This window comes from Arvicanthis niloticus, chromosome 15 (assembly GCF_011762505.2).
Source record: "Arvicanthis niloticus isolate mArvNil1 chromosome 15, mArvNil1.pat.X, whole genome shotgun sequence".
NCBI lineage: Eukaryota > Metazoa > Chordata > Mammalia > Rodentia > Muridae > Arvicanthis > Arvicanthis niloticus.
The window spans coordinates 32202794-32226392 of record NC_047672.1 but is presented as its reverse complement, the minus strand read 5'-3'; the positions used below and the strand labels follow the sequence as shown (position 1 = coordinate 32226392).

General features: G+C 41.8%; 1 protein-coding gene across 1 annotated transcript; it reads right to left on the bottom strand.

Annotated features, from left to right (window-relative positions):
* Window positions 1–76: 76 nt before the first annotated feature.
* On the bottom strand, window positions 77–17248 carry Tsga13 (testis specific 13). Its single transcript, XM_034519599.2, has 7 exons — window positions 17076–17248; window positions 15758–15833; window positions 12239–12310; window positions 11092–11298; window positions 5560–5702; window positions 3239–3360; window positions 77–341 (listed from the first exon to the last, which is right to left on the bottom strand). The coding sequence occupies exons 1-7, from the start codon at window positions 17096–17098 to the stop codon at window positions 172–174; spliced, it is 813 nt and encodes a 270-aa protein (XP_034375490.1). The 5' UTR covers window positions 17099–17248; the 3' UTR covers window positions 77–171.
* Window positions 17249–23599: the final 6351 nt, after the last annotated feature.

Sequence of the window (23599 nt, the reverse complement as noted above, 5' to 3'; positions counted from 1 at the left end):
ACTGCCGCACGGGGGCGGGGACAGGCTTTGCTCCGAGGCTCGCCACGCCCCGCTTCACAACCTCTGCAACCCAGGTCTGAGGCAACCAGCGTGAAACTTTATTTGGTTGGTGACTTTTCCAGGCCCCCTCAGTTCCTGAAGAATGAGGAGAGGGTCTTGAAGGATTTGTCTTCACTTAATGATAGCCGCACTTTTGACAACCCACTGCTGGGCCCTTCCGTGGCGAAAGAAGCTCTCCCCTGGCACACTTCTTGTAGGCTTCTGTTCTAGGAGCTTTGAAAATGTCAGTGGTTCCCAAAGCACTTTCGAAGTTGGTTTTTCACCCTCTGGCTTCGTGGAAACTACGACAAAGCACAGGACACATTGAATGTGCTACTCTGAGAGCACTAGAAACGTACTAAAGGGAAGGCATGAGTGATCTATTTGGAGTGACCAGAAAGCTGGTCTTAACTCTTTACCAAGAGGGTAGATTTTGGGACTGCCTTCCCTAACCTCTTATGATTCCTTCTTCACCCAAACCAGTGTAGTCTTTGTAGCTTTCACCCTTTTCAAGGGATTCAATCTGCAGCCATACTGATTAACACTCAAGTAATTTAAAGGACACACATCCACGTGCCTCAGCACTTTTCCAAATGATTTCTCGGTTTTTTGTCCTTGTCTCAGAGTATGAAAAACACGCTTTTTAATACGTTGGACATCGAAGGCATCACATTTCTAGATGGTCTTTCCAGCTTCACCTGTTCTTAGGGTGTTGTCTACTTTAAGATCTTAACTACAGTCCTCCGTTGAAGGCGTGGTTTGCCTCTTGGGCAACCTTCTAACCAAACTTCACTTCCACAACTTCTACTCTCTCTCTCTCTCTGTCTCTCTCTCTCTCTCTCTCTCTCTCTCTCTCTCTCTCTCACACACACACACACACACACACACAAAATGATGGGGCATCATTTGGGGGACAGAGAGGATGTTAGCTTGTAAATGGCACCACTAGTAAAACACTCTGGCAGATTTGTTATTGTTGAGGAAATGCACATAACTGCCGTTTTAGGTACAAAAGTAAAGCACTCACATTTGGAGAGGGAATATGTAGTCACCATAAATGACACTAGAGCTGTAGGCTGTCATACTACTTTATACATGTCTATCTAACTCATCCTGACAGGGCTCTTGCAAAATTAGAAAAGATCTTACATAGATTAGATTAGATTAGATTAGATTAGATTAGATATCCTTAAGAAAAATTTCAAGTTGGGCATGGTAGCACACATGTTTAATCCCAGCAGGCAGATCTCTGAGTTCAAGGCAAGCCTGGTCTACACAGCAAGTTCCAGGACAGCCAGGGCTATACAAAGAAACCTTGTCTTGAAAAACAAAAAACAAAAAAAAAAAACAAAAAAAGAAGAAGAAGAAGAAGAAGAAGAAGAAGAAGAAGAAGAAGAAGAAGAAGAAGAAAAGAAAAAGAAAAATTTCCCACCATATATAGGTTCAGCTGAATAATGTGCCTAAACCTTAATAATGGTACCACTTAAGATGTTATTCCATCCCGATTAAAAGTACTATGCTAGGGGCTGGAGAGATGGCTCAGTGATTAAGAGAACTTGTTGTTCTTGCAGAGGACCTGAGTTCAATTCTCAGCACCCACATGGAGGCTCACAACTAACAGTAACTCTAGTTCCAGGTGATCCGATGCTCTTCCCTCTGATCTCTGTGGGTACCAAGCACATGAGTGGTAAGCAGACATACATACAGGCAAAACACTCATACATAAAATAAAATTGATAAAGTAACGAATAAATATATAGCTGCCTCGTTTGACTTATATAAAGTTCAACCCATATTCATCATGTGGAATTTCTCATAAAAGAAATAGATGTTTCCTCTTTTATGTTCTGCAGCTAAAACTGAAATAAGCTTTGGAGGAGAGGCCCTCTTCTCCCTTGGACCATAGTCATTAGGAGTTAAGTAGGGACAGGGGCATGAAGTCTGGCAATTACCCAAAACAGGTAATGTCAGAGGAGCGTGTGGAAGAGTGAATACGCTGGAGGTGAGGTGGGGCTGAGCTCTTTTAAGCAAGATGGGTCACTCTGCTGCTTCAGTTCCTTTCTCCATTGATCAGGTGTTTTGTTTGGTTGGTTGTTTTTTCCTCTATATAGATTGGTTTTAGTTGTATATGGGGAATCAAAGAGAAGCACAGGTAGGGATAGGTTGAAAAGGGTAGCAAATCGGTATAGAAGAAATAGAGAAGACCAAGAAATAGAGAGAAATATAGAAGAAATAGAGAAGCCAGTGGAAGGGTGGAGCAGTATATTCTACACCGCTAGGAAACAACTGCCTTATGCTAAAGCTATGGCTGTGCAGTCTAAAAGGCCATCAATGCATGTCTAAACTACAGTTGTGTATTTGACACCTGGAAACCCTTCAGTACGGCCAACTACATAATGGAGAAAATCTAAGCCCATATTTTATAATACACAAGGTTTTTCTTGGTCTAGATTGTTAGTACCTTTGGTGTTTAGTAAGAGTCTAACACAGAGGCCCCTATGGGTATTATCAAATGAGAGATGATATATGATGATTCTCACTATACCTTCTACATATCCTGGTCCCAACCCTTCTTTACCCCAGTCTCACCCTTATCCCAAAGAGACTTGTGGGCCTATGAGACTCACATACTTTTTCTAGTAGTAATGTTTCAAGACAGGTGCTAGAACTCACTATGTAAACCAGGCTGGCCTCAAACTCATGAGCTCTACCTGCTTCTGCCTCTCAAGTGCTGGGATTAAAGGCATGAGCCACTGCATTCGACTTGCAATGTACACGCTTAACCGTTGGCCCTTTAAAGCAATTTTCCAGGAAGTGTAAAAGTTATGCACAGATAAATATTTCAGCCTATTTGTACCTAAATATCAAAATCATGTTGTCAGCAATTATAGTATTATTTACTTTGAGAGGTTTTTGTTTATTCGTTTGTTTGTTTTTAGCCTTTAGAATACATCATTATGGCAAAAACCGATCTAAGTGTTAGATGATATAGCACAGGAAACCCTATACCTTTTTGAACCTTCTTGATATTTGAATATTAAAATAGCCTATCACCATCTTAACTTCCATCTACAAGAAAAGTTAGTGTTTGGACCCATCACAAAAGAAGCCAGCTCAGACAACCCTCTAAGCCCGGCAGATTCTCTCTGCAGCCCATTTGTAGGTCAGTAAATCACAGTGCAGAAACAGGAGACCTTACCATATTTTCTTGTCTGGCAGGCTGGGGCAAAGATGAGGTTAGGATATAGTTTTTTCTGTTTTCTTAAAGCATAGACTTCAGAATACCTCCCTTCGATGTTGAAATCACTTTCGGTAGAAAACCTTAACCCAAAAACAAAAACAAAAAAGTATACTTGGTTGGTCTAGGGCTACAGGTTAGCGGCACTGGTCACCTAAAAGTCAGCTTTATCCTCAGAGATAGAATGAAGATCCCAAGAAAGAAGAAAGGACAATAACCAGAAAGTTGGGTTGTTGGTTTAAAAAAAAAATGGAGGGGAAGGTTTGACAGCTTAATACAGTGTAAACCTTGCAGCCAATTCCAGAATCCTCTGTCTTCTCAGTATTAAATAAAAATCCCCTCCTATGAATAGTTATAAGTAAAACATTTTTATGTTTGCTAAAAAAAAAAAAAAATTGTTCCCATGTGTATATGCAAGTGTGGAGGCCAGAGACATGTTTTGAGTGTCTTCCTCATTCAGTCCCTAGCTTATGTTTTGAGGCAGGGCTTCTCACTGAATTTGGGGTTTGCTAGACTGTCTGGCCAGGAATCTCCAAGGACCCTCCTGTTTCCCAGTACTGGCATAATGGGATTGCACACTACCTGGCTTTTTAACATGGATGCTGGAGATTAAACTTAGGTCCTCGAAGTGTGTACAGTGAGCATGTTACTGAGTCATCTCCCCAGCTTTCAAAAACCTCCTTTTTCTTTGTATCCTCATAGCATTTGTTCCTCTGGTCCTTACGTCACACTTTGATTTTTCTATATCCTCAAAATACAGACCCTTAGGGCTGGAGAGATGGCTCAGCAGATAAGATCGTTCTTCCAGAGGTCCTGGATTCAATTCCCAGCAACCACATGGTGGCTGGTAACCGTCTAAAATGGGGTCTGATGCCTTCTTCTGGCGTGCAGATGTACATGCAGACAGAGCATGCATATACATTAAAAACAAACAAACAAACAAAAAACAAAAGCCACGGACCTTTAAATACATTTTTCTTCACTCTTGAAATTATTGTCAGTTGAAAACTTTACTTTTGCATGGCTGTGCTTCCTTTATTAGCAAATAAGTGATGACATATGTTATGTTGGAAAGCTATATCTTACACGGACTTTTTTCTTATTTTTTATTGAAAAATGTTTTCAATAAAACATTTTCACATAAGCCAAGAAGTGGTGGTGTACACCTTTAATCCCAGCACTTGGGAAGCAGAGGCAGGCATATCTGAGTATGTGGCTATCCTAGTCTACAGAGTGAGTTCCAGGACAGCCAAAGCTACACAGAAAAACAAAACAAAAACAAACCAACAACAAACCAACTGTCTTTAAAAACCAAATTAAAAATTAAACATTTTCATACAAAAAATACATTTGAAAGTGATTTCCCTCCCCCAATTCCTCCCTGATCCTACTCACCCAACTTTCTGTTTTTTTCTTTCTCTGTCTCCAAAAAAAATTAAAAACAAAAACAAAGCAAAGAACAAAAACAAACAAAAAATAAAGAAAATTAAAAATTAAAAAAAAAACAAAAGACAAGAAACACAAAAAACTGTCAACAAAAATTAAAATCAAGCTGGGCATGCTAGTGCATGCTTTTAATCCAAGCACTCAGGAGCCAGAGGCAGGTGGATCTCTGTGAGTTCTAGGCCAGCCTGGTCTATAGAACAACTTCCAGGACAGCCAAGGCCACACAGAGAGAAATCGTATCTCAAAAAAAGAAACTAAAATGGAAGGAAGGAAGGAAAGAGAAAAGAAAAGAAAAATTAAAAGTCCACAAAAATGCCATTGAATTTGTTTTGTTGTGTTGGCCAACAACTGCTAGGCATGGGCCCTACCCTGAAATGTGGTTGATATATTCCATTGGAGACTAGCGAGACTCTATTGGAGAAAACCAATTATCCCTTTGCTAGCAGGTATCAATGGCAGATAGTTTCTTGGTTATGAAAACAGAATCTGGTGTCTACGTCTCCCTCTCAGTGCTGGGACCCTTCTGCCTTGAAGCTGGTAAGATCTTGTACAAGCTGCCACAGTCTTTGTGAGTTCACATTGTGCCTCAGTCCTACTATGTCTCCCTTACCTGATGGTAAGGTCCTATTGCTGAACACAACACTTACGTCAGGAAGGAAGTCTTAACGTGTTCTGATATCTTCTTTACAACCAAAACTATACGGGGAAGCTTCTCCGGAGCATTCTCTTCCAGTTGACCTTATCCTAAATCTCCCTGAGTTTCCATTTCTGCTTGCTAAATTATACAGCAGTGTGCACAAGGGAAAGAAAACAGAAAACAACAGCTAGCACTTTACCTAAACCATTGTTGTCCCTTGAAGGTAGGATCACCTATCCGTTTCATAGGGAAGACTGGCTTCAGTTCTGGTTTTAACTTCTTTTTCTGAGACATTGTGGGAAGGAAGTCATTCTTGTTGGATTTCCGTCGATAGAGAGTTTCCTGGGGGGGGGGGGGGGGGGAAGAGAGTGAAGAGGGAAGGAAGCTGAGTCTTTAGAAGTTTAAAACTGGAACTGAGTTCCTGGACTAAATCACAATGGAATATGAAAGGTTAAAATGGCAGACCCAACCAATCAGAAAAAAAAAAAAAAAAAGAAACCACAAAGACCATGAAGAGAGGGAGTGGGGAAAGATCCATTTTATCCTCAGGTAACCTTCCCAAGATGGTCAGTTTCCTGAGTAACTGGCTGGACTCCTTAGCCATGGGCTCCTGAAAATTAATGGCAGAGGAAGTTCCTGGGTTTGGAAGGTTTATGGCAGAAAAGCTGTGCTCTGCTCTAAGTTACTCCATATTGTGTAAAACAGTGACTTTTTAGCTGTTCTTTTCTTCCAGTGACACCATTTAACAAAGGACCTTTTGACTTCATTTTGAGAGCAAGTGTGGAGAAGGAGGACTCTGTATTTTATAGCACATGTAGAAACCATCTTCTGTTCGGCACCAACCCTGAAGCAGACTGACAAATAACCTATTCCCAAAGCTGAAGGGCACAGCAGCACTCTCTCCTGAACTCCATAAAGACACCAAACACCGTGATGGTGGTGGCCTCAATGACTGATCATCTGACCAGTGTGTGTACCAAGGAATTGACAACTCAAGAACTGTTGACTGACCCTGTGGCTTTGGCTCAGCTTTGTCTCCACTACTTGTCAAGGCTTACTTGATATCCTCCCTAACCACTCATCCCTTCATCCGTCCAGACCCCACACTGCACCACATCTCCACAGTCCTAGGCCTCTGCAGCTCAGCTGGACCCTGCCACGCCACCACTTAGCTCTGTGCTTCTAATAGCTTTCAAACTAGGTTCTCCAAATAGATTGTTAATCTTATCTCACCACCTGTGGTGATTCTTTCTTGAATCCATACAAGCTTTCTCTCTGCCTCCAGTAAGGTCTCTTTAAATCTCTTAAACACGAAGCCTCTATATCCCTTTCCTAGCCATTCTGAAATTTCACATTTGTGGGTAGGAGGATGGATGGATGGATGGATGGATGGATGGGTGGATGGATGGATGGATTCACCATGTGACACGTAATGTGCACAAAGTTGAGAGTTTTTATTAGTAGTTAAGATTGTAATAAAACAATCTGTGTTTGCCAGCAGCCAGCTATCAAGGGAAATCAGGACTGCTTGGCAAATTGCAGCCAACCAAAAAGAAAGCAAAGTGGCTTGTGAGTTTATTGTTACTTAATGAATTCTGACATCGAGTAAAGACACATGTGTACCTGTGTCTCTAACACAGCACACTTAAAACAGATCCAGTCTGTGAATAGCTTGAGAGATCAAATATTTAGGAATAAATTGGGAAGCAGACCCATAGAACTCTACCTTCCTTCCTCGGAGACAGCCGCCTTACTGCTGTTTTTGGTTTTTTTTTTTTTTTTTTTTTTTTTTTTTTTTCTGCTGTGGAAAGGCCATAGAATGAACGGTCTTATGAGGTCATAATTTTACCATTCCTAAAGATCACATAATCAAAAGCTTTCAGACTCTCTTGGAAGTCATCCAGTCTGACTGTCCATCTAGCTCTCACATCCCATCCATAATTGTCCGGTCAAGTGATCCAATTGCCTTCTGCCTAAAAACAAAGCAAAGGCAGCCTAAAAGGCTGGTAAGCTGGCTCAGCAGGTAAAGGTGCTTGCTGTACAAGCCTGGAAACCTGAGTTCCAAACCTAGAGCTAATTCCACAAAACCTGTTCTGACTTCCACACATTCTTATATTTTTGGTTGTGAGCCTAGCCAACAACAGCTGAGCCATCTCTCCAGCCCACTTCCACACGTTCTAATACATACACACCTGTTCTGCCTTTTCCATGTAACACACACACACTAATCATAATGGCAATGAGTTAATAATAAACTTCATCATTAATCAGCTAATACATGTCTCCTTGTAGCGTTTTTTTCCCCTAAGATAGTTCAAGGAGAATGAAGCCAGTGCCTCTTACGTAGCACACTCAGTTAAAAAAAAAAAAAAAAAAAAAGTCCACTAGGTTCCACCTAGGCTCTGTTTCTCCCAAGATAAGCAGTGTCAATATTTTGAGCTATTTGTCACCTGACTCAATTTGAATTGCCTTATTCTTGTGATTTATCTCACTAGAGAAAGTTACGAGCACTGTTTTCCTAACGGGAGGCTATGTAAAATGAGACCGGTATGCTAGGAGCAGCAATCACATGATATGTCCCCTGGCTCTTGAAAATGTCTATTGAATAGTCATAACCTCTGCTGAGTACCTCCCTGAATCACACTACCTAAACCTCCCTTTCCCCTTTTCTGATTTTTCAAAGCACCTGTCACATTATACATGATCTGCATGGTTGTTTCTTTGCCTGCGGTCTGCATAGATACTCTAAATCAGTAGGCTTACACTTTAGTAAAGCAAAGACTTCAGATCAGTCACTGATACCTCCTTAGTCTCTTAGCCTTCATAGGGTCTGGCACGTAGTAGAAAAGAACCGTTTGTTGAACCGATGACCAAGCTATCAATTGACATATTAAGCTTTTACTTTCATAACTTGAAAACCTTTTTAAAATACTTGGCATTGCCACTGAACTATTGCATTTTCCTTCTGAATTCCTTCTCTCTGAGTGGTTCTAGTCTGAAGATATAGGACCTTATGCAAATCATTTAATAGGTGATTTAATGAAACAGAGTAACCAAAAAAACTAACATGTAGCCAATGACCCTGCCATTAAAAACCGCAGAAACCTTAGCAGAACTGGGTCTGGGAACAACAACAACGACCACCAAACAACCAAAGGGGATGGCAGGATGGCTCCATGGTAAAGGTAGATAAAGGGGCTTGTTGCCAAGCTTGACGATTTGAGTTCAATCCCCAGGACCTACATGATGGAAGGAGAGAGCTGACCCTAGCAGGTTGTCCTCTGACCTCTACACACCACTCTCTCTCTCCTTGTAAAATGATTTATATTATTTTACCTAGCCTGTATAAAAGTCATACAATTCTGGTATTTTATTTACAGGCTGTAAACCTAGATTGGGCAGGTTTTGAGTTATTCTAATTACTTCCCAGCCGTGTGACCCTTGGTCCCTGTTTGAGCCTCGCCTGGCTATTTCTGCTCCACCAGCCTGTCCTCAGGGTTTATTTCACTTGGGCACATGCTCCTGGTCCAGCACATTTAACAAGGGACATATGGCTGGGAAGTATCAGTTACAACACCAGGATTTTGTGTCTTTTATATGGGCTAGCTAAAATAATATAAATCATTTTACATCTCACAAAAAATAAAACCCTTTTCTCCTTTTCTTTTTTCGTTAACATTTAAAAGCAAATAAAATAAGCAGAAACTGGATATTATTTAGAAGGAAAAGTGGCATGAGTGGAGGGTTACCATCCATCTTAAGCATTAACACATCACTAACAAGTCCCTTCTTCGTCCTCCGCTCTCCTCTTTCCTCCTTCCCTCCCTCCCTCTTCTCAAACTCTGAAACATCTGTAGCCCCTTTACCCTTTTGTAACCTACATATATACATGCATATAGAGAAATACACGAGATACAATCTATAAGACTATATCTAATCTTTCTCCCCCTATTCCTTCTTCTGCCATTCTCTATAACTTCAACTGGCTACATGCCGGGCCCTTGGATCACCCTTCTTCCCATGGTTTGATTCTTCTAGGACATCATCCTATGTGCTCTTTCAATTTTCATTCCCATTGTCCCAATCTTTTCCTTTTCTAATTCAGGTGCTTAGAAGTTTAAAAAAAAAAATCTGATCTGTGATTTCCTCAAGAGCGGATGGTTTAGTTTTTAGCTTGTTTGGGTTTGGAGAGGCACCAGTCTGCACCACAGGTCAGTTACCAGCTTAGGAATTTTGTTTCACTGGATCTGATATCTGGTCCATAGTGGGAGTAGAGATGTGGTTATAGTGTACAAAACAAAGCTTCTTAGGCACTCTCACAGGAGACAGGGCAGGGCCAGAGGCATCAGGAAGGGAATGAGAACAGCAACTGTTGATGTGCACTCGCCTCAGCTTGGCTACTGGACTGTACACTGTGCGCAGGCACAGTAAAGAATACTTTTCTTATATGTAATCCAGGACCAAAGTGAGTAGGGGAGGGGTGCATCAGGAAAATTAAAGAGCTGTTCTAGTCTTTAGAATTGGGTCCTTAATATTGCCCACTAATAAAGTGCCACCCAGACCACATCCTCGGGAGGACAATCAGGTCCTGCCCCAACCCTGGGGACTCCCAAGGACAGCTTTGGAAAGAAAGTTCTTAGAGAACTCAGGTTACATGCTTGCTTTTTTTTCCTTCTTTGTGTTAAGGACAGCAGCCCTGGCTACATTTGTTTCTTTCTAAGGAGCACCTTACACCCACTGTCACGATAAGCACTTGAACCTACTGTAGAAAGGCACAAATTATGAGACCACAGACAATGAATCCATGAGGTCTTTTTTTTTTTTTTTTTTTTTTTTCAGAACAGACCACTTCATTTTGGCATCTCTCACTGCCATCCATCTAGTGATTTAAAAAGTACCAACACCCAACTCATAGTTTGTTCTAAGGATAGGTCTTTGGGCTATCCCATCCCAAGACTCTAAACTCTATGAGAGTTTACTTGTCTGTACTGTCACTTTATTTAATTTCTTCCCATTGGATTGGGTTCCCTCTCTAGGCTGTCAACGTTTTCCTCTGCCCCTGACTCCCAAATATCCCTTAAATCAACTTTCTTCACTTACTCTGCTATTTTGAATTTAGTTCAGATTTTCAGCATTGCTCACCTCAACTATTAAAGTAACATCACAACAAATCTCTCTGGATTTTGTCTCTTCTACAACTAATGCACCTTTCCTTCAACCTGCAAATGTTCCTCCTAAAACACAAATCTGATTGGACCCTCTCATCTCTTGCCTCGATCCTGTTTTCCCAACAGGGAGATTCTTCTCTAGTGTATGTAATTTCTATATTTTAAGTATTCTTAGATTAGTCACATGTCCTGGGACAGGAGACTTGTTCTAATGTGGATTGCTTATTGATTGTCAGATGCCAAGATTCTTCAGGATAAAATTTGTCCTATAGTTTATCTTTATGGTCTTGTTCTGGTTTCTAGCTTCCTGAAGATGTTCAGCAATTATTTTTTTTTTATGTATCGTTTTAAGACAGCAGTGTCTTGCTATGTCGTCCCCACTGACTTCAAACTCAGCAGTTTCAGTTTCATGGAGTACATAGCCAGGGACCTAGGGAGGACCTAAGTATAGCATTCTGGTAACCCTCCTCTACGTTAAGTTGGCTCTCTCTGTGTTTACTCCAACCCCTACCTCCCTCTGGTTCACACGCAGGCTGCTAGGAGACCTTCTTGGGCATCATTACCTTTAACTGAAACTCTGGGGGAAAGTATATTGGAGCTCCATCCTTTTCCTGCTGGCCGAAGGAGCAGGGCGGTGGGTTGTTAGTCATGAGCAGTAGCGTCATATCCTGATCATACTCTGTCACCTTTACCATGAAACTATTCATTTTCTTCTTTTGAGTCAGGGATCTCTGCAGTTTACTGGGCTTCAGAGGCTCATAGTATTTGGCCTGAGTAGAAAGAAAGATTTCCAGACAGACTGAGGAATCAGTTGGCTAACTTTTTACCCTCCTGGCTGAGAGGCTGAGGAGGACCTAACCAAACCTGCCTTTAAATTTGTTGATTTGAAACTTTTGGGAGCTTCTCTGTCACAGCCTTCCCTTGGAGCTGCAAATAAACTAGGGGCTTGGGGAAATGCAGCAGAGGGGTTTCCATAGTAACAGAACAAGCCGATTAAATTCATTCACAAAAAGAAAAAAAGAGAAGTAATGAAGGAAGGAAGAAGGAAAGGAAGAAAAGGAGGGGGAGAGAGGAGAGAGGGGAGGGGTAGAGGGGAAGGGAGCAGAGAGGAGAAGAGAAGAGAAGAGAAGAGAAGAGAAGAGAAGAGAAGAGAAGAGAAGAGAAGAGAAGAGAGCCATCATTCAGCCTCCTGACACAAATAGGAGTTGTATTTGGCTCAGCCTGATTGACCTTTCTATGTCTGTCTCTGAGGCAGAGGGGAAACCTGGGAGTGTGAACCAAGCTTGGCTTTTCTATTATCTCTACCAACATCTCTCTCCAGGCATGGGCATTACTAACAAGCTCCAGAGCATGTTAAAGAAAAAGTCACGAAGCACAGTGAGTCACTGCAGGTGTGGGTGGGGAAGGGACAGTCACCACTGAGCTTGCTTTTCTCTGAATAGGAAGACTAGGAGGTGGGGCGGGGAAGGGAGGAAGGGGTATGGATTACACATTTCCCCTGATTATGTTTTCTCCACTGAAGAATAAAATGAACTGGGACCCTTTTCTCCCCAGGTCTCTCCTCCCACCTCACAAACAAGTCCCAACATTGTATCCCCAAAGTGGTTCCATTTCTCCATCCTAGAAACTGGGGATACACTGAAGTCAGGGCTGTGGACCCATTGCTGAAATTTGCCCTTAGAGATCTCTGGGGGTATGCTTTTCACCTACCACATTTGGATGGACAGTGTAGTGTCTGAGGTTCTTCAGGACAAATTTTGATTGTGCAGTTGTGTCATACATCTGAAGACAAGGAACAGAATTAGTGGTTCAAGTCACACTCCTCTCTCTCTCTCTCTCTCTCTCTCTCTCTCTCTCTCTCTCTCTCTCTCTCTGTGTGTGTGTGTGTGTGTGTGTGTGTGTGTGTGTGTTGATAGTGGTGATGGTAATGGTGGTGGTAGTGGTGATGGTTGTGGTGGTGGTGGAGGCCAGGGCAAACATCTGGTGTCTTTCTCTTCACCTTATTTATTTATTTTGGGATAGTGTTTCTCATTCACCCCAGAGCTCACTGATTCAGCTTGATTGGCTAGAAAGCAAACCCCAGGGATTCTCCTGTCTCTGTCCAGTTCCCCCAAAATACTAAAGTTATGGGCCCACACTGCCACATTAAAAACATTAAGATTGGGTTTCCTGTATCCCAAGCTAACTTCTGATTTTCCTACCTCAGCCTCTTGAGTGCTAGAATTCCAGGCACGTGCCATCATGCCTGTTTTATTCAGGATTGGGGATTTAACCTAGGGCTTTGTGCATGCTAGGCAAGCAGTCTACCAACTGAGCCACATTCCCAACCTTGACCTGGGGATCTGATCTCAAGTCCTTCATGCTTGCTGTGAGAGAATTTTACTCACCGAGCTAACTTTCTGGTGCCATAGTCCCACCCACGAAACAGTATGGCCTCACCCCATTCTCACTAAAAGAGTCTTTTCTGGACACTAGAATAGGAGAACCTATTCTGCCTGGGTTGTATCCTGGTGTTTCTGGAACAAGGTCTACAGCCAGGAGAGCAGGATTCTAAAGTGGAAAGGATGTAGAGGGTAAGGCGGACCTGCCTAGGTCTGTGTGCGGGGACTGGGGAGATAACTTAGTCCAGAAAGGGGCCACATGAGCAAGAAGACATCCACAGAATCCTCATAAAAAGCTGTGTGTCAGGGCCCATGATTGTAACCCAAGCCCCAGGGAGGCAAATACAGATAGAACCCTAGCGCCCCTTGCTTAGTTGGCTTAGTCAACAGAGTGACCAATGAGAGACTGTCTCCAAAAACAAAGCAGCATGATTCCCAAGGAATAAAACCTGAGGATGATTTCCTGTCTCCATAGACACATACACATACCATCCCTACAAGACCTTCACACACAGACACACACACAGAGACCCTCACACACAGACACACACATGCACACACAGACCCTGACACACACACACACACACACACACACACACACACACACACTTGAAGCTGAAGGACACTAGGCATGTGGAATCACACCCTTTTTCTTCCTTTTCCCTATATGGGACTAAGATCAGGTGACATCAACATGGGGCTTAACAGTTAAGGAGAAAATCAGTTACAGAAAAACAACAACCTAAGAAGTGGCTTCCAGGGACCTCCAGAAACAACTCTGCCAACAGAGCTCACAGGACAAGGGAGAAGAGAAAACATTTTGCATTTCTAAATTTCTCTGCAAATACAATTCTTCTAGAGATGCTGAAAAAGTTAAATTTTGATGCCCCCTTCGGTCTGGTGCTTAGTATCACTGTATTGTGGGAGTGCTGTTATTTGGACTGAGGAAGGAAAGGCTCCTCTCCATGCCCTTAGCCCTGGGTTACCTAAGGATGAATGAAAATGAGAACAACATAGGAGGCAGAGACCATAAATTATATTCTTAGCATACCCGGAAAACAGAATAAAAGTAGACAAACATAATTCTGTGTTTGGATCATCAGCTCTGAAGAGGGAGCAGGTGAAAGTAGAAAAGAGACCATCAAAGAGAGAGAGATTTCACAGTGATGGCTGTTCTGGTTTATTTTCTGTTGCTGTGATAAAACACACTGGTCAAAAGCAATTTAGGGAAGGAAAGGATTCATTTGGCTTACACTTCCAAGTCACAGTCCATCACTGAGGGAAGTCAGGGCAAGAACCTGTAGCAGAAAACCATGAAGGAATTGCTGGCTTCTTTTCCCATGCTTTGCTAGCTTTCTAGCACAGACTACTTACTACTTACTACTGACTACTTACTTAGGGAATGGTGCTGCCCACAGTGGACTAGGCCTTTCTTCATCAATTAACAATCAAGATAGTCCCCTACAGATATGCCTACAGGCCAATCTGATCTGGGTGATTCTTCAATTAAGACTATCTGCTCAGGTGACTCAAGACTGTGTCAGGTTGACAGTTAAGGCTAACTAGGACAGTAGATAATAGATTGTTGGTAAAATGAACACAGAGGAGGGTGCTATTTAAGACAAGAGAAAGTGGTCAGCAAGTGGAGGCTAGAGAACATGGACAAACAGTGTCAGGAGGAGGACACATAAGAATAAATTATACTGACACATACATATGACATATGACTTATATACTATGCCAGACTTTGTGGCATAGGCTTGTGGTCTTGGCTACTGGAGGCAGAGGCAGAGACCAATGGATCTTGAGTTCAAGGTTATACTGAGCATCTTTGTGAGTCCCTGTATTAAAAGGTAAAGAGAAGACTGTACTGGACAGTTTTGTGTGTCAACTTGACACAATCTGGTGTCATCAGATAGGAAGGAGCCTCAGTTGAGGAAATACCTCCATGAAATCCAACTGTAAGGCACTTTTTCAATTAGTGATCAATGGTTGAGGGCCTAGCCCATGGTAGTTGATACCATCCCTGGCTGGTGATGATCCTGGGTTCTATAAGAAAGGCTGGACAAGCCACGTGAAGCAAACCAATAAGCAGCAACCCTCCGCCCATGGCCTCTACAATTAGCTCCTGCCTCCAATTTCCAGCCCTGCTTGAGTTCCTGTCCTGACTTTCTCTAGTGATGGACTATGATTTGGAAATGTAACCCAGATAAACCCTTTTCTCCCCAACTCGATTTTTGATCATGTTTTTTCGTGGCAGCAATAAGACCCAACCAAGACAAATGATTGGGTGTACATGAGCATGTGTTTAGTTTATAGTACTACAAAACAAAACAGCTAAAACTAAACATTACGTTGTATAGTAACTTTTAAAATCAATTAAGTGACATAAACTGGTGGGTGGTGGTGCACACATTTGGTCTTAGTTCTCAGAAAGCAGAGGCAGGTGGCTCGCTCTCTGAGTTTGAGGCCAACCTGGTCAACAGAGTAAGTTCCAGGACAGCCAGAAACACAGAAATCCTGTCTAAAGAAACAAAAAAAAATTTTTTTTCTTTTATATAAAAGAAAAACAGCTTGCTGTCTAGGTGAGTTAGGATTCATTACTTTCTAAGATAAGTTACCAGTTTTTAGTTTTGTGTCTTGATTTATTGGTGATATATTCATGTTACCTCCTCAACTTCTTGGTTTCTTTTTTTAAAAAAGTAGAATAAATTAACCTCACTCTGTATATAAATATGTGTTCCCCTTTACTTTCACATAGGAAGTTTAGAAACCCACTACTTGTAAGACAGTTTAAGCAATCCCAAGGAAAGATGATGCAGAGACGTATACAACTGGGTTTTCTTACCTCTTCATCATCTGGATCTGATTGTTTTTCAAATTTAATATTTCCCAAAGTCTTTGATCCCCTACTTTCTTGAAACCTGAAAAGAGAATGTGACATCCAGTTGCATTACTGACTCTCGAGTCCTGTCTTTCTGCAGGTCCACTGACTTCCTCTGATTAAGTTTGGGAGCTTAACTTGAGAGATTATTAACTTGGGTGCTCATAAATCCAGTAGATGAATCATATCCATCATGTGTGTTGTGGAAAGGAAAACTTAAGATTCAGGAGTTACTGGACTTCTCTGAGATAAGCAGATACCTGATGAGTTGATTTGTTTGTTTGTTTGTTTTAGATCACTCAAAGAAGTTGCTGTAGTAGAATGCCCAAGAAACCTCTTCCAGACAGCTAGATTATTCTACTACTATTTTAAATACCTATCTGCTTGTCCTCCATATTGAAATGGGCCTGACTTTGGCCAGTGATGGCTAATTGGTCAGTCATGAATAGAAATACAGCTAAGGAATTTCACAATTTCTGATTCCTACTGGCTGTGCTCAGATGAATGGTCAAATCATCTTCCTGACCACATCTAAAAGTTCCTTCTTTTAGAACTAGGGCAGTAAAATCTCCAGTGACAAACATTTGTGATGAACTATTATTGTTCCCTTACTTCTCTGTCTTCCACCAGATACCAATTCTCTTTGAGGGAGAGGGGGAAGGAAGTTGCAATGCCTAATTATAAAGTATTTTGGAGTTCTTGACTCTTCTTTTCCCACACTGGTGACTGAATCTAGGGACTTGCACTTGCCAAACAAGTGCTCTACCACGGAGGCACATCTCTAGTCCTCCAAGTTCAGACCAAAGGGCTTAAAAGTATTCCCAAGCCCACTGGGTAGATTCAATTAAGTTCACTTTGTCTAAATATCTTAAATTCTATGCCCCTTTGATGTATTCTCTTACTGTACATATATAACAGCTAATATTATTGCATCATTTTTATTTTAAAACTTTACAACATTTTTTTTTTTTTTTTGGTGTTTACAGAGCTGCACAGGATCTCAGACTCTTCTGCAAGGTCAGTTTTAGGGCGTGAATTATATGAAAAGCCCTTCCTTATCTCTGTGATGCTCAGCTTGAGCAGCCTGGTGCTTTCTTTTTGGCAAGAATCCTTTTGTTACCACATGAAATACGAATCCAACTCTGTTTTGTTTTGTTTTGTTTCTGCAGTCAACTAAAACATATTTAATAAAGCTCTACTCGGTGATTCACAACATCAAGGATGCTATGAATGACAAAGTTAGTAGAAATTGGTTTACAACTTAGCAAAGAAGATTACATACTTGGAATATCTCTTTGTGCCCATGGCTGTTCACTGAGAACTGGACCAACTCACAGCAAGTATTCACTGAGGCCTAAAATCAGTGCCTCTAAATGATTCACACTCTATGAGGCTTCAAGTCAATAAATTATTCTTTTCTTAGCACACACTGTGTGCCCAGACTCAATCTTGATCCTGTGTGAGAAACAAGAGAAGATTAATAAATGGTATTGTAGGTGTGGGAGCTGAGTAAAGTATAATGATCCTTGCCCTTGAGAAATTAAATTTATTTTACCAATGAGAGGAGAAGGGAAGTAATTATGAAACCTGAAACATTAAAAGAAAAAAAAACGCACTAATACATTAGTAACTTCATTTCTTACAAGTCTCAATTTCATCTGTAAAGTGAAATCATTAACTGAAGGATTTAAAGGTCTAATCTGGTGACAGTGGTGAGATTTACCTATTTAAGGATTTGAAATGAAATGAAATCATATGCACAACAGAAGGGGAAAAAGTCTAAGGAACTTCCAACTTTCAAGTTACCTTTTCTTTCAACTTACAACCATCCTTATCCACAGCTAAGGCCTGAGAAGCTGGGGAAAGTGTGTGTGTGTGTGTGTGTGCGCGCGCACACACACACATGAGCCTATGTGTGCACATGAGTGTGTGTGTGCACATGTGTGTGTATGTGCAAATGAGTATGTGTGCGTATGTGTATCTGTGTAGGGTAGAGCTGCTATACTTAAAAAAAATTATTTTACTTTTAATTATGTATGAGGGGCATGTGCACATGAGTGCAGGTGTCTGCAGAGGCCAGAGGTCTCAGATTTCCCCGAAGCTAAGGTTAAAGATAGTTAACAAGAGTGGTGGGAATAAATTCAGATCCTCTGCAAGAGCACCAAGCATTCCTAAGTGCTAAGCTACCTCTCCCATTCCTCCTATACTTCTTAATGCAGACTATCAGAAATGTGAGTACACACTTAGGGAACCTGTCATTTAGAGAAAGGAGAGGTTAATGAGACTTGGGAAGGAGGTTTCCCCAAGGATGTGGGGCTTAAGAGTCTTGTTGACCGGTGTGTGAAGCCCCCAAACTGGAAGTTCGGTGGCCGTTGTTTTGAGTAGTAAGAAATAAAGAAGGTGACCCATGGGGGCCTCAAAAATGAAGACTGCTGGTAAAAAACACCATTTGGGAAAATGTTTCCCAATAGGTTTCCTACATTAGGATTTATCTCTAATTTGCTTGTCTATGCACAAACAAACAAGTCCAGACTTTGACCAGATTGATTTAAATCCTGAAACTTCCCTTCTTGGGAATTGAGCTAATAAGTTCTTTGTTCTTTTTCATGTTTAGCTTTCCAAGAACTGTCTCTCTAGTTTTGAGTATGTATTAAAATTGAAATAAAAAAATTGCTACCAATGAAAAGTTTTATGTCTTGTTTGTGTGCAGCCCGGGCTGAAGGGGAAGAATCCCATAGAGAAAAAAAGCATATTCAAGACAGAAAGATACATCTGGGCATGGTGGCATGTGCTTGCTGTCCCAGCTACTTCGAAGGCTGTGGGAGAAGGACGCCTTGAGTTCAGGAGGTTGAGACCACCCTGGCAAAATAGAGAGGACATGACAAAGAAAGAAAAGGCATGCAGGAAAGAACAGCAGGAAAGGAATAGAGGAGAAGGGAAAAAGAGGGAGAAAGGAGAACGATCTGGCATGTGGTACCTTTAAGGACATTAGGAAATCTCAGGAAGAGACAAGTCCTTAACAGGGAAACTTTCCATGTTGAAGACAATGCTTCTCTTCTGGATTCTGAAGGATTAGCAATCTAGAATGCTGAAGTACTCTGTTCTAAAGACAGAATGTAAAGGCAAAGACACATATTTTTAAACAAAATCTGTGTGGTCAGTCCTTATCTGTCTAACCTTCCTCTTCCTCCCACTGACTGGCCATCATCTCTTCATCTCTTTCTTAACCAACATTCTCATCCCATCTCTCAACACAATAAGTACACTATACACACAGGAAGTGCTTCTCTCTCATCCCCATCCCCATCCTAAAAAACACTTCTCCTAACCACTGGATTCTTCTCTCTTTATGCCACTACTCAGATTGACTTTCTGGTCAGTGTCTTCGGGCATTGTTTTTGGTGGGCATTAAGTATCTCATAGTTCTATTTGTATTTTGCTTACATGCTGATCTTCTTTCCCTCCAAGACAGTCAGCTCCTTAAAAATGGAAATGCGACATATATATATACATATATATATATATATATATATGTCGCATTTCCATTTTTATATATGTATTTTTTTTCAGCTACTCAGTGCTTTGGATATTAGGCACCTAAAGTTTATTTTAAAATAAGTGATAATGCATCAGACACCATCCTAGATCACCCAAACATAAATCAATGTGTTTCTCAACCTTAATGAGAGCAATTAACCCAGAAAGGAACACAAAGAACGTGCAACCAAAGGTGATGCCCACATTAGAGACAAGCTCAGGATGCCATAGGAGCAGTGAGGAAAACCTAAGACCCAGAATTCCCTGAAGCATGGGTATTAAGCTTTCCTTTCAATTCTCTGAGCTCTGCCAATATTCTTTCAAATAAACATATTTAGCCTAAATTAATCAGAGTTCATTTCTATGGCTTTAACAACCACAAAAATATCTAAATATATATCATCACTAAAGCACACAATGGCTGTGGAAAGAAAAGGTATCAGGATGGTAGGGTTCACGAACACGTCCTGACAAGACAGTAGGATTATTAGACCCCAGGCAGCCATTTTAGTTTTCTTGTCTATGTGGAGGTGAGGATACAATTCAGCAAACTAAAGAAAAATAGAGAATGAGCAAATGCAAAGAATCAACAATGGTTTGAGTGCCATCAGCTATTTGGAACAAGTAGAGTCATTAGTAAGTGGTTTAGAAGATGAGTCTGAGGGTCATGGTATAGTCCAGTGGTAGAGCCCTTGCTTAGCATGTATGAGACACCCCAGGTTTAGTCTCTAGCATCAGAATAAGATAAAAGAGAAAATATAAAAAATGAATCCAGAGCTTAAAAGAGACAAGTTTGGTGCTGCAAATTAGAATTTTACATTCTCCCAAATTCATGGGTTGATGCTTAATGCCAACATGAGGGTATCAAAAGTCACAGCCTTTGGTGGAAGTGATTGATACCCTTGTAAGGGAGGCTCCAGGAAACATCAGTCTCCCTTCTGCCATATGAAGGCACAACTTAGATATCATCTGAGAACTAGGGAGTGGGTCCCCATCAGATGCAGCACCTACCAGCACCTTGATCTTGAACTTTCAGACCCTAGAACCATGAGAGATAAATTTCTGTGGTTAATAGCTACCCAGCACTTTGCTATAGCAACTCGACTGGATTAAGACATTTGGGATACAACTCCGTATTTCGGAGTCAGCCACAAGTGCGCATGTTAGTTGAAACAATGAACTAGATAAGACCATGCAGATAAAGAATGATGTGCTGAAAAGATATAAGGCTTGGGACAGAGCCCCGAGTTACACAAACTCATTGAGGATCCTAAACAGATGGGTTTGTTATAGAACCCAGAAGAAAGGCCGGGGCTGGGAGTAAAAGCAGAAAAAAAGAAGCTATATAGTCACCAGATGATGGCCTCCAGTAGAAGAGACATAGTCTGTCTTGGGGGCAGCATCTCAACTGCTGCTCCTGACATTATAAAAGAGTGAAAACGCCCTGGCCCGGATACCGGTGGCTGGAGCAGTCTCCTGGCCGATCTGCTCCCCTCTGGAAACTGAGTCCGGAGGCACCCTAGGAAGGTCACAGACTGCAGAGCTGCAGAGGTACCCAAGAGAGGTCAAGGACTGCAGAGTTGCAGGCATCCTAGAGAGGACACAGCCGACAGAGCTGCAGAGTAGGGGACACCATATCCTGAAGCATCATAGAGGAGCAACTACATTCAGAGCAGCAAACACATAGCTGGTCTACTACCATGGAGACACCATATCCTGAAATATCCTAGAGGAGCCACTGTACCCAGAGCAGCTGGAGCTCAGGATCATGGAGTCATCCGGACCCCGAGGAGTTCTGATACAACCAAGATAACTGGAAAGGCAGACTCCAGTCAGAACCAGTGAGTGCGAGTAGCACTACAGCTAACCAAATGGTGAAAGGCAAGCATAAGAATGAAAACAACAGCTAAACAGGGAGTAACTGGGAACCAAAAGGACCCAGGAAGTCACTCCCGGCCCGGAACACTGGTTCCTTCCGGTCTGGGCCAGAGTGCTGAGCAGATCTTGGGTGGCAGCTCTGCCCCCAACCTCCAAGAACCCAGAGGAAGCAGGGATCCCAGGCACTCGAACTCAGGCAGTATCTTAGGTAAGCAGACAGCAGGGCCCACCCTAAACAGGGAGTAACTGGGAACCAAAAGGACCCAGGAAGTCACTCCCAGCACTGGTTCCTTCCAGTCTGGGCCAGAGCACTGAGCAGATCTTGGGTGGCAGCTCTGTCCCCAACCTCCAAGAACCCAGAGGAAGCAGGGATCCCAGGTGCTCTAACTTGGATGGTGTCTTAGAAACTAGTTCTCAGATCTGAGGCCTGGATCAGATCTCTGCCAGATCTGCTGTTGTGTGGACCCCGGATTCCACCTGAGACATACTGGAAGGTCCACTCAATCCAGAGCCACAGAGAAACAAATGAACTCAGAGCTTCAGACAACATATCCTGAGATATTCTAGAGGAGACACTGCACCCAGAACAGCAGACACCTAGCTGGACTACTACCTTGGAGGCAGCATATCCTGAGGCATCCTAGAGGTACCACTGTAATCAGTGCAGCTGGAAAAGATCACAGAGACATCTGGACCCCTAGGAGATCAGACACAAGCTAGATAACTAGAAAGACAGGCTTCAGTCAGAGACAGCAAGTACAGGCAGCACTAGAGTTAACCAGATGGCAAAAGGCAAGAGCAAGAACATAAGCAACAGAAACCAAAGTTACATGGCATCATCAGAACCCAGCTCCCCCATCAGAGCAAGCCCTGAACACCCCATCACACCAGAAAAGCAGGAATCAGAATTAAAATCATTTCTCATGATGATGATAGAGGGCTTTAAGAAACACATAAATAACACTCTCAAAGAACTTAAGGAGAGCACTGGTAGACAGATAGAAACCCTTAGAGAGGAAACACAAAAATCCCTTAAGGAATTGCAAGAAAATGCAACGAAACGGGAGAAGGAATTAAACAAAACCATGTAGGGTCTAAAAATGGAAGTACAAACAATAAAGAAATCACAAAGGGACAATACCCTGGAGATAGAAAACCTAAAAAAAAGATCAGGAGTCATAGACACAAGTATCACCAACAGAATACAAGAGATGGAAGAGAGAGTCTCATGTGCAGAAGATACCATGGTAAACATTGACACAACTGTCAAAGAAAATGCAAAATACAAAAAGCTACTAACCCAAAATATACAAGAAATCCAAGACACAATAAGAAGGTCAAAGCTAAGGATAATAGGTATAGATGAGGGGGAAGACTCCCAACTAAAAGGACCAGTAAATATCCTCAACAAAATTATAGAGGAAAACTTCCCTAACCTAAAGAAAGAGATGTCCATAAATATACAAGAAGCTTACAGAACTCCAAATAGTTTAGACCAGAAAAGAAATACTTCCCACCATATAATAGTCAAAACATCAAATGTACAAAACAAAGAAAAAATACTAAAAGCAGTAAGGTAAAAAGGCAAAGTAACATATAAAGGCAGACCTATGAGAATTACACCAGACTTCTCACCAGAGACCATAAAAGCCAGAAGATCCTGGACTGATATCATACAGACCCTAAGAGAACACAAATGCCAGCCCAGACTACTATACCCAGCAAAACTCTCAATCATTATTGACGGAGAAACCAAAATATTCCATGACAAATCCAAATTTACACAGTATCTCAACACAAATCCAGCACTTCAAAGAATAATTGGTGGAAAACTCCAACACAAGGAGGGAAACTACAACCTAGAAAAAGCAAGAAAGTAATCTTCCAAAAAACCCAAAAGAAGATAGTTACACAAACATATCTCCACGGATGTTAGCCCAAAAGCTTGGATTAGTGAAGACTCAACCCACAGACCACATGAAGCTCATGAAGAAGGAAGACCAAGAGGGGATGCCTCAGTTCTACTTAGAACGAGAAACAAAAATGCTCAAGGGAGCAAATAGGGAAACAAAACATGGAACAGAAACTGAAGGAGGGGCCATCAGGAGACCATTCCACCTGGGTATTCACCCCATGTACAGCCACCTAATCTAAACACTGTTGTGGATGGCCGGAAGTGCTAAACACTGTTGTGGATGGCTGGAAGTGCATAATGTGAGGAACATGATATAGCTGTCTCCTTAGAGGTCAGCCAAAGACTAACACACTCAGAGGACAATGTTCACAATTAACCACTGATATGATCAGGGGTTTCCCAATGGAGAACTTAGTGAGAGGACTGAAGGAGCAGAAAGGGTTATTGACCCCAGGTGGAAAGTAACAATACCAAAC